The 13,814-nt window shown below is 33.6% G+C and overlaps 3 protein-coding genes across 4 annotated transcripts; 1 reads left to right on the top strand and 2 right to left on the bottom strand.

Moving 5' to 3' along the window:
* Nucleotides 1-337: 337 nt before the first annotated feature.
* On the bottom strand, nt 338-4,566 carry LOC18045254 (GDSL esterase/lipase At4g10955). Of its 2 annotated transcripts, XM_024185974.1 has the most exons (3): nt 4,209-4,566; nt 1,831-2,865; nt 338-355 (listed from the first exon to the last, which is right to left on the bottom strand). In XM_024185974.1, exons 1-2 carry the CDS (start codon nt 4,361-4,363, stop codon nt 1,848-1,850), a joined length of 1,173 nt encoding a protein of 390 aa, XP_024041742.1. In that variant the 5' UTR covers nt 4,364-4,566; the 3' UTR covers nt 338-355; nt 1,831-1,847. The 2 variants fall into 2 exon arrangements, with proteins under 2 accessions (XP_024041742.1, XP_006437144.1); XM_006437081.2 differs by lacking the exon at nt 338-355 and having other exon boundaries at nt 1,638-2,865.
* Nucleotides 4,567-6,982: 2,416 nt separating this feature from the next.
* Nucleotides 6,983-8,552, top strand: LOC18045253. The gene is made up of 3 exons (XM_006437080.2): nt 6,983-7,231; nt 7,971-8,042; nt 8,175-8,552. Exons 1-3 carry the CDS (start codon nt 7,060-7,062, stop codon nt 8,468-8,470), a joined length of 540 nt encoding a protein of 179 aa, XP_006437143.1. The 5' UTR covers nt 6,983-7,059; the 3' UTR covers nt 8,471-8,552.
* Nucleotides 8,553-10,047: 1,495 nt separating this feature from the next.
* On the bottom strand, nt 10,048-12,222 carry LOC18045252 (cytochrome b561 domain-containing protein At4g18260). Its single transcript, XM_006437079.2, has 4 exons — nt 11,857-12,222; nt 11,592-11,753; nt 10,814-10,962; nt 10,048-10,451 (listed from the first exon to the last, which is right to left on the bottom strand). The coding sequence occupies exons 1-4, from the start codon at nt 11,968-11,970 to the stop codon at nt 10,160-10,162; spliced, it is 717 nt and encodes a 238-aa protein (XP_006437142.2). The 5' UTR covers nt 11,971-12,222; the 3' UTR covers nt 10,048-10,159.
* Nucleotides 12,223-13,814: the final 1,592 nt, after the last annotated feature.

The raw sequence follows: 13,814 nt of genomic DNA, 5'->3' as shown, positions 1-13,814 counted from the left end.
AGCGACAATTGAAGGATTTAAACCAAGATACCCTTTAATACGTTATAGTGCCCAATCTTATATTATTGTACTTCCATTTTTCAACTCTTAGTCAATTGACCAAACTTGTAGATATATTACTACAAATCTAAGCATTGTTTTGCTTGACCGCTCATGCTACAAAATAGAAAAAAATGGGCATGTATGATGAAAGACATGGAATCTTATTATGAACCCAATTTGTAGATCATAAGCAACCTATCGTTTTCAGCATCTTTGCCTTTCCGTCTTGTCTTTGTTCCAACAAACATCGGTCAGTGCCATCCATGTCTCTGGATGCTTTCTATTTATACACAAACTCATGACTCTTCCAATCCTACAACCAACAAAAAGTGAAAGGAAGTTGTAAAAGTTTTATATGGGGAAAAAAGTAATGAGTCGACAGGCTCCTTTGAGGATAACTAAGAAGAATAATCATGAGAGCAATAATAATAAGAAGCAACTCAACAATTTGATAAACGTGTTGCGTCCCAAGGTTTATATCACTGATAGCTCCAACTTCAAGCGCCTTGTTCAAGAACTGACAGGCAATGGAAGCAGCAGTAGTAGCACAATGCCAGTTCCACCTTCTCCCAGAAGAACAGAAGCGGTACTTGAGAATAATGTTCCGGTTATTCACATTGTTGATGATTACGAAGGCAAATTAGAAGCTAGTGCGGAAGCATGTTCTTTTGATGCATCTGTTGATTCATTTGATTTCTGTCACAATTTAGTTTCATTTACTGAAGGATTCGGAGAAGCGGATGACCAGATGTATTTCAATGATGCAACATTTGATATATCTTCGATGAATGATCAGCTAGGAACTGATTGGTTAGCATATCAAGATCTTGAGTCATGGCTCTTAGATGTTGATCAGCCATGTCCAAGCATCTTTAATGGTTTTGGACAGAACCAGGAGGTCAGCATATACGACTACAAGTTATCTGGGCTGACATGAAACTTTTCGTTCTGTTTCTATAACAATACCAGAAGTAACTTCTTCTGTGCATAAGCATAGATGATGACAGATTCTTGTTCATAAAGAAGCACGTTAGATAACAGCAAATGAATGTATTTGTTCCAATATAACTTTCTTTGTCTAGAAAGCTGAAGATTTGTCTTACAAATCCTTATCAATTCCATATCATAGATCAGTATTCAGAAATAAAAAATTTCATATCATAGATGCAGATATACTATTCCAGAGCACAGCAAGGCATTTTTCCAGCAGAAGCATGCCTCTATGATTGTAATAGTTTGAAGATGCTCCGCTCTCATTAATAAATTAATTAATTGATGAATCAAACTTCTTAATTGCTAATTTGCTATGGAGATCTTTGCTTCGCTAATGCTGATTAATGAAAACAACTTCAAGAACAAAATGTAATTCGATAACAAAGAAACGACGTCTCTGTAGATTTCATTCACTTGCAAACCACTCATTCTTTAAGATTTTAATCATTTTACCATAATTAGTTGTCTCACATAATAACAAATACAAATGGGAAACACAGTACTATCTTTTGAGAAAAAAATGATTTTAATAAGCCAATGGGGATTCGGGACATAGAAAAGAAGGCACATTAACATTTTGTTATTAAAAATAAAGAACATTTGATTGATCACCATTAGCAATGCCCCACTGGTAATAGAAGGCACATTAACATTTTTGTATTAGAAATAAAGAACTTTTGATTGATCACCATGAGCATCACCCCACGGGTCCATACATTGCTTCATCAATTATGTAATATGAAGAATAAGGATTGAAAACGAGTTATTTAACATTGAATAGTAAGGAACAACAACCTTTTGTTATCTCAGCTTTATTGGAGGGGAGTCTTTTGTGGAGCTGGGAGACTATACAAGGATCTCAGCTGCCTGCTTATCAGCTTGCTGTTCTGGAGAGACATTTGAAGTTCCAAGTCATCAGACCACCATTGCTGTAATCCATGTGCCTCAAGAAATTTCTGTTTTCCCTTGGACATGACAAACAGCTTCGCTGCAACTTGTCCATTAATAGGACCTGAATTCTCCTTGTTGGCATTGTTTTCAACTGTGCCAGCAGGATCGGTATAATAGCAACAGATATAGTCACTATTATTTACATATAAATGAGGCACCCACTTTTTCAATTCTGAAGAAGTTTTATCCCCATAGAAATGAAGAACCCAATTCTTGAATCCCGCTGGAGAAGTGATCTTCTGGCCCTCATCACTAGTTTGAGTTACACTGCTTGAAGGAAGCATTGATTTAAATCTATTCCAAGCGAAAATGGCCTTCTCACCAATGTTTCTGACACTCATAGCCAAAGAAACGGAAGGTGGGTTAAATAGATGTGTGTCCACATATATTCCTTCCTTTGCTAATGCTTTTCCAACTTGGAGGGCAAAGCCAGCCCCCAGGGAATGACCTGCTATGCACACGTTGCTGCTTCCATAGCTTCCAGCAACTGATCTTAATGCCTCTAGAGCTCCCTTGAATCTGACAGAACCCTTCAAGCTTTCCCAAGCTAAAAATCGGAGGTCATCCTCAATATCCCTTCTAATTGTCGAGCTCTTGAGTAATGTTCCTCTAAGTGCTAAAATAGCTTTGGGTGCTCCACTGGGTCTGATGAGTACCAAATCAGCCATTGCTGCAGCTCGATCCCACTCTAATACTGCACCATATATGGAACCGTCTCTTTCATCAATCAAGGTCTGAGTCAGCTTGTACTTAAAGGGAATCCACCATTTTGGAGCAAGAGCACTTTCTTCTGTCCTATTCTCTTGCTTATCAATTTCAAGCAAATAAACTGCTTGTATGAAGCAGGCAATAACAGTTCTCTTGTGATTGGGATCCTTCCTGTATATACAGATTACACAGAATAACAATAGGTATCTGTTAAAACACCAAAGGTTGTCAAATAGATCACAATGCAGCCAATTTGATATTAGCACAAAGCTGATACGACCATGATACAGAAAAGCAGTGCTGATTTTGCAGAAAAAGGAAATCTCTGCTTGATTTCCAAACAATCAAGGAAAAGAATGTCCAAACAATCGAATTCTAAAGAAAAACAATGCTCAAATAAAACTGACAAGGAACTTTAAAATAAACAACATAAAAATTCATATATTCTTTTTATTTAATTCAATTCTCAGCACATAATTACAAGCAGTATCAATATGGAAGATCCAAATGCCATGAATAATTCCATAGAAAAAATTTGTCTGATATGCCAAAGTTGTGATTGTAGGCCCAACAACAACAAATTGAATAGAACCGTAGACCAAACGCCATACAGTGAAATTTTGGACCCTTTCCTACTTTCCCAATTTTATTTTTATTTATTCATTTATTTTCTGATTTAGGCTATGGATATGCTATAGAAGGACCAAATGACAAGGAGATGAAATAAACTTGGACTAAAGCACCATATGCATAAGACCTTGTTATAATGTTATTCTGAATTTTTGTTTCTTTCCTCTAATCATCAAAGCAATTAAACAGAGAACAGGGTATCAAAGGGTTTCTCACACAGTTGTGGCAAAATTATAGGAATAAATGCAGTTCACCATTTGAATTATCTTTAAAACTAATTGCCGAAAAGAATTCACATAAGCCTCAGATAAATGGACAAAACATTGCATTAGGTAAGGTGATGCAGCAGAAATGGAAATAAAATAGAATTTCAATATCCTGAATTCATGCAACTAAAGATTTGCCTGATCAGAAAATTACCAAAAATATCCACAGAGGACCACGCCACCAGTAACAATGAATAATCAAAGTCTCACCATATATATACACCAAATTTAATCCTCAATTTTAGTTTCAGATAAACATATAAACCCAGTAATTCCTAATCTTCTAATTAGTTCTATCTTAAATTATCAGATCTCAAGTGATTGTAACACAATTCCTAGCCTATCTGATACAACAAACATCGAACTTTAAAGTGAAAGCATTACTATTAGAATCTTGAAAGCTGCAGATGGGTCAATCACAGTACACAAAGCACATAAACCAACAGAATCTAAACAAACACAAAATGGGTGCCCAAATTGAGCTTCATTTATGATCAAAATTCACTCTATTACCGAATGGGTCACTCAAAAACTAATCAACACCCAACACCCAAGTTTCAAAAACATGGCCAGAGGAGAAAAAAAAACACAAAACAGCACAGCATAATCAGCACTGACCAACTAGAGTTGATAAGGTCTCTCCAATTCGGAGAAGCAACATTACGAGGCCCAGACACGTGGAATGCATATGGGTGAGCTTCTTCTTTCACCAGCGCCGTCGCGATTTCCTTAGTCGGTGCTAATGTTATCTCCGCTGCTCCAATCTTTGCCATCAAAACGAAAATGGCCTTCTTTCTTTTTTTTCTTTTTTTTTATCTTGCTTCAAAATTTCATCTTATAGATGCATTGAGAGAGAGAGAGGCTTTTGTTTTGGTTTGTGGGGCTTTAGTTTTTTTTTTATCGTTTAAAAGCTTCTGCTTGGTAATGAGTATCTGATTCGAAGAAGAAGCTCAGTTTCAATTTCATTAAAATAATAATTTCGGAAAACGCCTGGTTTTGCAAGTCCCCAACGGTCATATTTCCTTTTGTTGTCGGTCTCAGTTTACTATATTGCCCTTCAACGTATGCGTCTTCGACTCTATCCTCAGCCAAGAAGCAGGGCTTTTGGTGTCTTCTCCCGCGAGTCTTGAGGGCTATTTTGGTCATTCAAAACAGTTAGATTTTGTTTTGGATTACAGTTGGACGTGAATTAATTATTGATCATGTTGGCGAGTGAAGTTGCAAAAGTCAGATAATTTAATTGGCCTACAAAATTCCTTCTTTTTTCTTTTTTTTTTGTATTGTGTATATATATCTATCGAGAAAAAGGTAATATTCGAAAAAAGAAAAAAGAAAGAACAAAGTAATTATTCCTTATGGACCATATTTATTTATTGGACTCCTTTATGATAGGTTTTTTTTTTTCCCAATGAATAGTGCGAATTCTATTGAAAAGAAAAAAGAAGGAAAAGAATAATATTGAACTATAAGAGGTTTAGTAAATTCATATTTGAGTAATTTTTGAGAATTTTTATGTATAAATTTTCAAACAATGGTAGATGAAATATCTCATCGAATATATGATGAGCGGACAACTCTTATATTTTTCAAACAATCCGCAATTAAATCATCTACTCAAAAAATGCGACTTTAATGAAAATTCATACCACTAATCTCCATTTTATAGTTCTAACTATTAGATACAAAGTTGTCGTAATGGCTTAAAATGAGAACTTAGGAAACAAGCAAGAGTAGAAGTTGAACCACTCTTCAACAGCAAATTGAATGCCCCTTCATGAAAAAAGTGATGTCAATGGATGTAATAATAGAATATATTTTAGTGTAAATTGATTTTGGATTAACCTAGAGACATAGCACAGCAGTACCACAAAGCACCATTCAAGCCTGCTGAAATCTCTTGATTACCCTTAACCAAATCATCAGTATTAATCTTAATGCAAGATAGACCGAGTTAAGTAGCCCATGTAGCTTTGAATTAGAACTTTGGCTCTTTTACAAGGAATTAAAAGATGATCAAAACATAATTCTAATTTTCCAAATATGATATAAAAGCACCAGACAGGAGAAACGCCGCAAGTTAGAATCATGTCCAAGCAATTGTGAATTTAAGACTAATTTACGTGACATCACCAAGCTCCAAAAAGAAAAAATAATAATAATTCTTTATAATTTATAAATAAATCATTTAATTATTTTCCTTCGATAATTAAGATTATAATAAATAATTCACTAACAATTGTAAATATTGCGGAACTCTATGAATACTAATCAATTCAAGAATGAAGATTGATTACGAAATGGAATGATAAATCATATTAGTATATATATCATTTGACTTCAAAAAATTTGAAGGAAAAATGATATATTAAGGACAAATACAAGAATAAAAGTATTAAGAAATTCATTAATTTAATGTTTCTACAATCAATAATGCCTATTATTAAAAGATTCCCCATTGTGTATAAAATATAAATTTAAGATAAGATAAGATAAAAAGAAAAAGAATTGTTATTATTATTGTTATTATTTTTTGGGTTAATTTTGTCATGCCCCCAAATGTTTCAACATTTTTCGCCACGCACCCATATATTTCAAAAATACTCATTCCACACCTAATTCCGTTATTTTGACCGTTTATTCTAACGGTCAAAAGGCAAATTTGAAAATTCATATCCTAAATATTATTTGATGATGATAAATTAAATTTATTTGATAATTTAATTGATGGAATTATTATTAATTACCTTTAAATAAAATTTTTTAATGTAAACATTAATTATTAAATTAATATTTTATCTCATTTTATTTTTCTCTAATTCAAGATAAGGGGTATTTCGGATATTTACTTAAATTTCAAATAGGACCGTTAAACATAACGGTCAAATTAACGGAATTGAGTGTGGAGTGAGTATTTTCGAAACATATGGGTGCGTGGCGAAAAATGTTGAAACATTTGGGGGCAAGATAAAATTAACCCTTTTTTTTTTTTAATGGCATTTCAAGGTGCAATTTGCAAAGGAATCTAATATTTTCTCCAGTTTATTTTTCTTTTTTTCTGAGAGGTAGAGGAATGTTATGAACCCAAAAAAAGGAAAAAAAATTAATTAATTTATACCTCCTAGTTTACTCATCTTATGATTTTTTTGTGAATAGTACATAGATTTTAACTATTTCTATAGGCCTTCCAATCACTGCCAGCCACGTCTTAACCTAGATGACGTGAGTCGTAGAGGATCACGACTCTTGGTAATATTTGTGGATTCGAATTTCTGATATTTAATATTTGGTACAAAAATTGCGCCAATCAAATAAAGGTTGTTACAAACAGAAATTTAAAACTTTATAGAGGCCAGAAAAAAAGAATTAAAAAAATTAAATAATATAAACAAAATTACAAAAAAAAAGAAAATGACAAGATCAAAGTTGATATAGTTTAATTTGGCAGAAACAGCTAAATAAAAAAAAAAGGATGGCATTGAATTTCATAGCCCCTTCTCCGTTTGTGATTCCAAAGCACAAGCACTTGTTCAAGCTCCAGTCCCAGACTACTTCGTGTAAAACTTTTGCTCAATCTCAGAGAATTGGAGCTGAAGGCGGTGGTGGTGTTACAGAGGAGGATCCTCCTGCTGCTTCTTTATCTGGTAAAAAAAAAGTTGCTCTTTATATATATATATATAATTGTTTGATTTGATTAGTTGCATGAAACAGGAGGTGGGTTTAGTTTTGTTGGAGTTTATTGAATTTAGTTTGGCAGATTATGGCTTTGTAACATATGACTTTTGGATATAAACTAGAATACTGGAATAAAATAGACTTTGTGGTATGATTTTTCTATCAGAATCTCCGCCAGAGCTTACATCAAACATCTGATAGGCATACAAATATGAAAATTTTGCATTGGGATTGAGATAAATTACATTCAAAAGCTTTCAGCTTCTGAGCTATTTACACGTCGGGGCAGTAATGATCAATATCTTGTAAAATTTAGCGTGTGTTGTTGGTGGAGAGGGAATTATCCCACATTGCTTTGAGTTGAGGATGGTCTTGTGCCTTGTTTTGGGACGCTATGAGGCTCTTTTTGTGGAAAAATCATAAACGGACAGTGCCTCATGGCGACAGAGCAAACTGTTTGCATCAACAGTTGTCATACTAGATTAAATTGCTTGAAGCTTTTGATTCATTGTGCTTGAAAATTGACAGTGACATCCTTATCTTTTACATGTCTTTTGCACGCCTTTCATAACGAACCAGATTCTATGACAACAATCATAATATATTGTGTGATGCAAGTGATTTGTAGCTTCGGCTGTATATTGATTATGCAATTTTTTTTTTTAAATTACAGAATCTAATTGTCTTTAAACTTTTTTTTTATCATAGGGTCTTCATCTTCAGCACAGACACAGCTGGATCTCTTGGAACAACTCACTTCCACTAGCTCATCGCTAGAGGGTATGTAAATATTATTCATGCCTTACTTCGAAAGTATTATACATTTCCCTCTTGAGACAATAACAATAATAATAATTGAAATGAGTGAAGCCCCTTTTTACATAGCTGAGCCAAGGTCTACTTGATGAATAGGTTATGAGAGTGATGGCAGCTCTCGGAAACTTACAATTCGTGATCAGCTTGCCCAGTTGATTGGGGATAGAGATGATGAATTCAGTATTCCATTGGGTAAAAATTTAAAGAAGGTTAGTGAAAAGTTCTTAACTATCTCACAGAAGCGAAACATCAGAAGACAAGCTTACTTGAACAAGGTGTCTCAGAGGAATGATTCAGTTTTCTTCGCCACTATTGGGGCATTTGTTATTCTTCCACCTTTTATTATACTAGGAATTGCTGTATTAACTGGTTATGTTCAACTTTTTCCATGACAGATCTTTTTATTTATTGTATAGAATTTGCGTTTACTTATGACTTATGAGCTGCTAAATATTAGATAGCAAGTAGGATACTTTTCTCCCAAAATTTGCCATACACTTTGTCTGTGTGAGTTAATTACACTTGATGGCAAGTTGGCAGCATAATGACTTTTCTGAGATTGCTCCAAAAGAATTATGCTCTTCGAAGTGTCGTTTTCCAAGTAATTCACAACAGTTGAGAACTTAATCTCTTTGAGCTGTTGATCTTATGTGAAAGGTCATCAGACTATACAAATGGGTCTTTTCCTTTTTCCCAATATTAGATCTACTTCTCTAGGTTTCCCCGAGAGATTCGGATCTACTTCTCAAGGCAATAGTTAGTAGGTTCTGTTTTTAGTGTTTACTGCCATGATATAAACATGTCAACCTTCCTCCCTATCGCCATCCCCATCCGTCAAAAACCTACATAGTTGCATCAACAATTGAAGCAATTTATGTATAAAAAATTATGATATTGGTAGTACTATATTGTTTATTATCTACAAGATTTAATAATTAACTAGTATTATTTTCCAACATTTCACCTGCGGCTGAAGTTTGCGGTGTTCTAGAATGTAGGATTGAGGGATTAGTGGGTTGTTGAAGCTAGTAGCTGTAGTGGAAAATGTTGACTTAGGATTGGCTATGTACTGAAACTCTGATACTGTGATACACTTTCAAAACTTTATGATGGGATAGTCTCTTACATATACGAATTTCTTGAGGCAAAATGATTCAATGTAAGTTCAATAATAGAAATCAGAGACCCCCAGAGGTGACTTCCTGGTTGAATCATTCTTCTTATTCCCTAGCAATTGAATCTACAACCGAAAATTTTGACAATATTTTTTGACTACTTTGATTTTACTCACCAATTTACTCTCTCTAGAGCCTCTCCTAGTCAACCATAGGGTGCACTTAGAACAGGATGAAACTATTTATCGTAAACCCATGTTTTGAATAGATTTACTGAGATGTTAAATATTTAAAAAAGCAAGTGCCGTTGTTATTATTTATGAAAGTGACTCTTGCTCTGATAAATGGTTGATTATAGGAAACCCCGTAAACTGATGCATGAATTTTCAATTCAGTTTTCTCTTTTAACTTCAAAGAAAAACATGTTTTGCATTGAGATATGGATTGGTGAGTAAACCAAGAAGCTGAAAGGTTATGCCATAAGTTGAAATCTGTCAAGCTTATTTATGTTTCCTTTTCTAGGCAAAAAAAAAAAGCTTCGTGGAATCAACATTTCATGAATAAGTTTCTATAAATTGGAAAAATGCAGGTCAAAAATTATATGCACAGCTTTACTACAACAAGATAGAACTTCACTGTCATATATGTTACAAGACACTGAGTTCCTATATGTGCATTTTTTAACCACAAAAATATGATCCAGTTTAATTACAATCTTCAAACAAATAGCTGCTTTACAGAAGACAATAAAAAAAAAATGGAAGAAAAAAAGAAATCAGCAAAACACTTTTAACTCATATTATTGATGGTAATCTCAGCCAAAATGCCAATGCCTTGACGTGGTCCTTCTGAAGAATAAAAATTCTGAAAAATAGTAAGTATAAGAAAGGCGAAGGGAGAATCCCATGTTAGTTTAAAGTAGTCTTTAATTCATATGCTTTTTCAACAAGTCGCTGTTGTCAATTCTTATGGCTTGTCTTGTTGTGAAACCTCTTTATCATGGCCATGGGGCCTTCTTGGTTCATTTCCTAAAATCACTCCCTGCTTTTGCATATACGCCCACTTGTCTTGCAACAGGTAGAAGAATACAATGAAAGAGATCTCAGTAGTGAAAATTATTGTCCAAAGTCTTATGCTTCTTGATGTCTTTTGATGGTAGGCTTGTAATCCAGTATATATGTTGAGAATTCCCAGCAGTGATACTGCAGTTCCTAGAACCCAGTGTGCAAAGAACCACACACTTCTTCCTTTGGATCCCCTGTAGAGAAAATTTAATTAATAACAATTTTCATGGATACTAAAAAACATTCATACTCGCATCGATGTTTTTCTCTCGCCTCATACACATCACAAATAATTCTGAATGCGGGCAATGCAAAAATTTACCTAAAGTTCTCTCACTAAAGATTGTTTTGACTTCATAGAATTGAAGAAATTGTTGGTAGGATTGTGAAAGGTTCAAAGATGGATGATGGGGATTGTCACAGAACACATGGATTGTACAAGCCAATAATATGTGGTGTCTTAATTGTATTATAGCTGATACAGATTGAAATAAAAAATGAATACAGATTGGAACAGAAAAATGAAGGATCTTATACACAGAGAATATCGATTTACCTTTGTGGCCTTAAGATTCCAATTAGGGCTTGCAGCCATATGATACCGTATAATGCCACACCTATTTTCTGGTGATGATTATTGAAAGTATTGTTGAAGTTTTTGATTGATAGTACAGCTCCTGCTGTCGCTAGAAGCAAGGCAAGTGTCTGTTATAAACAAAGACAAAAACTCATTCAGTATACATTTGAAAAAAAAAAAAATGCATATCTATCATGAGGTAAAAGTTTTAGTAAGCTATATTCTCTTATGTTTAATTTATATTTTCATGTTCAGATTTGTGATTTATAAGTGGATAAATGAAACACCTAACGTTATTATTATGTCTCATGATATGAATAGGATAAGATCAAAAAATATGAGTTGCTAATTAATCAGCTATTAGTTTATAATCTGTCTTTTCTTGCCTCTCAAGTATTCACGAATCATGATAATCCCTTTAATCAAACTTCTGTTATAGAGGAGTTACTTAGATATTCAACAAACTATGGGTTATTGGGTTTTATATAAAATAATTGCAAATCAGGGGGCATTTTACTTTATTATCAACCTTAGCTTTATGAAAAGCTAAAGGGTTTTGCACCGACTTGTACTAAATAATGTTGAAATTTTAAGTGAAATCTTGCACTTACACTGTAGAGATACGATTTATGCCAATGAATGGAAACGGAAGTGTTAATGAACAATTTAAAAAGACTTAATTGTTGTATTATCCGAATTTGTTGAAAATGATAAAGACTGCAACAGGAGACGAACAAGAACAAACAGACAAACTTGCCTGTGAAATTGCATGAGCATAGTACATGATTCTGAGTCTTCTGCCACACTCCTCTCTGTTTGACATTCTGATAATGAGTATTCCAACAGGCATGAGGAACCCCATTGAAACCCAAAGAAGGAATGCATGGACTGTAATCTGAGACAGCAGTTTAGGACTCATCTGTAATGATCGGGAAATTTCACCAGATCTTTTCATTAGAATCACAGCAACAGAACTTGTTTGTATATGTATACATGTGAAGTAGAATATTTAAACCAAATACCTTCTGAGTGTTGCTTTGTTCAGGTTGTAGAGAAGAAGAAAGAGATGGTGGAAGAAGAAACATAATGATACTTGCACAAAAGATGGAAGAAACCGGTTTCTGCAGGACTTGCATAATTCTTCCTTAAGCTTTTCTAGAAGCTTGAAATTTCACTTAACAGGCAATCGGCAAAAGAAATGTAACAGCCTCAGATGGAAGGTACTGTTGTTAAAGGCTCACTATGCTGCATGATCTTTGCTCCAGAACAGCAATACTCAATTGCATTTCTTTCCAACAGCAGGAAAAAGCTAAGCTGAGAACCCACTTGAATACTTGAAGGGTTTTATTTATTTATCTATTTCAACAACATGAAGTCATTAACATTGATTTGAGGAACAAATATATTTATAATCTTTATGTGTTGAAGAAAGCCAAAAATGAGATCATTGCAATGTATGTATGTGTTGCATGAAGCAACTTGATGCTTTAGGTGAAGAGATTAAAGATTTTCAGTAAGAAATTAGAAAGGAAGTGGGGAATGGGCATGGATTACAATTTCAACCAAGTGGGGTTCACTTTTTCAGGCTTTTTCTGGTTGATGGAATGTCAAGAAATGAACAGATTTCAAAGATTTTGAATAAAGAGTTATGGAATTGGAAAGTGGATTTTGGCAGGTTACATTAGAGAGTATAATATTAATATCAATCGAGATCTGAAGTTTAGCTCAATGTCTATTGGAATCTACCTAATGTATTAAAGTTAACATTTACAAAGATCTAAAGTTTAACCTGATACTTATAAGATCTATCTCGATATATCAAAGTTGAAATCTAACTCAAAATATAAAATTAAAGATAATGAATAAATAAATTAGCTCTCTCGCAGAGACTCAAACTCTAAACCTCAAAAATAAGATAAGGAGGCGTCTACCGACTCAACTAAACAATTTGATGACATAATATCTATAAAATTTGAGAATGTTTTTTTCATGCAGATATCTGCATATAATGTGGATTTAACTTATACACCTCATTTAGCACTTATATACGGTTGTCTAGACTTTAAGAAAAACCCACATTTCTCTTCAAATGTATTTTCTTTAATGTTTTATATATGATATAATTACTATGATTTTCAATTTTTTTTTTAATTTAAAAAATAAATTTTATTCATTGGTTTAATTTCTTCTAGAGATTGAGGGTACAGACAATATAATATCATAGTCTCGTAGACTTCATTTACGTAGTCAATTACATCCAGTCAAAATTTGCAAATCCATTAGTTCGTGTTCATCAAAAGGTGGAATAATACCATCACTATAATGGATTACACAACATCATTTTCAACTTTTTTTCCCCTTTTCCTAATGGTCTTAATTATCATCATCTCATCCAAAAACCCAAAAAAAAAAAAAAAAAAAAACTCTTTACAAGCTTGACCTACTTAATGAAATTGGACTCGATTTTCATGGATACTTATAATTTATACACTTGTATATAAGATCCATAAGTAAAGAATATTGGAATATTTTTGCACGGTAAACAAACAAGACAGGTGGATCAATACAACTTTTTAGCTTTGGAAACTTTTTTTTTTTCATTTTTCATTTTTTTCACCCCCTCGAAAGCTGTATCAATGTGGTCCTTTCTTCCATTATCAAATACAATGATTATCATTTGGAAGAATTTGGTTAGCCTTTTATTTACAAGCCAATGGGGTTAAAATGAAGAATCTTTAAATTTAAGGAGGCGAGAATAAAAAGATATTTAAAATAAAGACTCCACTTGTTTCAGCTTCAAAGCCTCGGCCCTTCCAGTCCAGCTCACAAAATTGGCCCGCCGCATTATTGATTTTGACTGCTAAACCCCTCCCTCCCCCAACTCAGGTGATTAGTTAAAAATCGCTCTTTAAAAATTACTCGATCAAACTCACGAGAGATATTACCGTCTAGAATTGTCTTGTGTAATTTCAATGTGTTT

Source organism: Citrus clementina, unplaced genomic scaffold (genome assembly GCF_000493195.1).
Source record: "Citrus clementina cultivar Clemenules unplaced genomic scaffold, Citrus_clementina_v1.0 scaffold_4, whole genome shotgun sequence".
Classification (NCBI taxonomy): domain Eukaryota; kingdom Viridiplantae; phylum Streptophyta; class Magnoliopsida; order Sapindales; family Rutaceae; genus Citrus; species Citrus x clementina.
The sequence above is the reverse complement of the archived record's forward strand: the minus strand, read 5'-3'. Positions and strand labels throughout refer to the sequence as shown.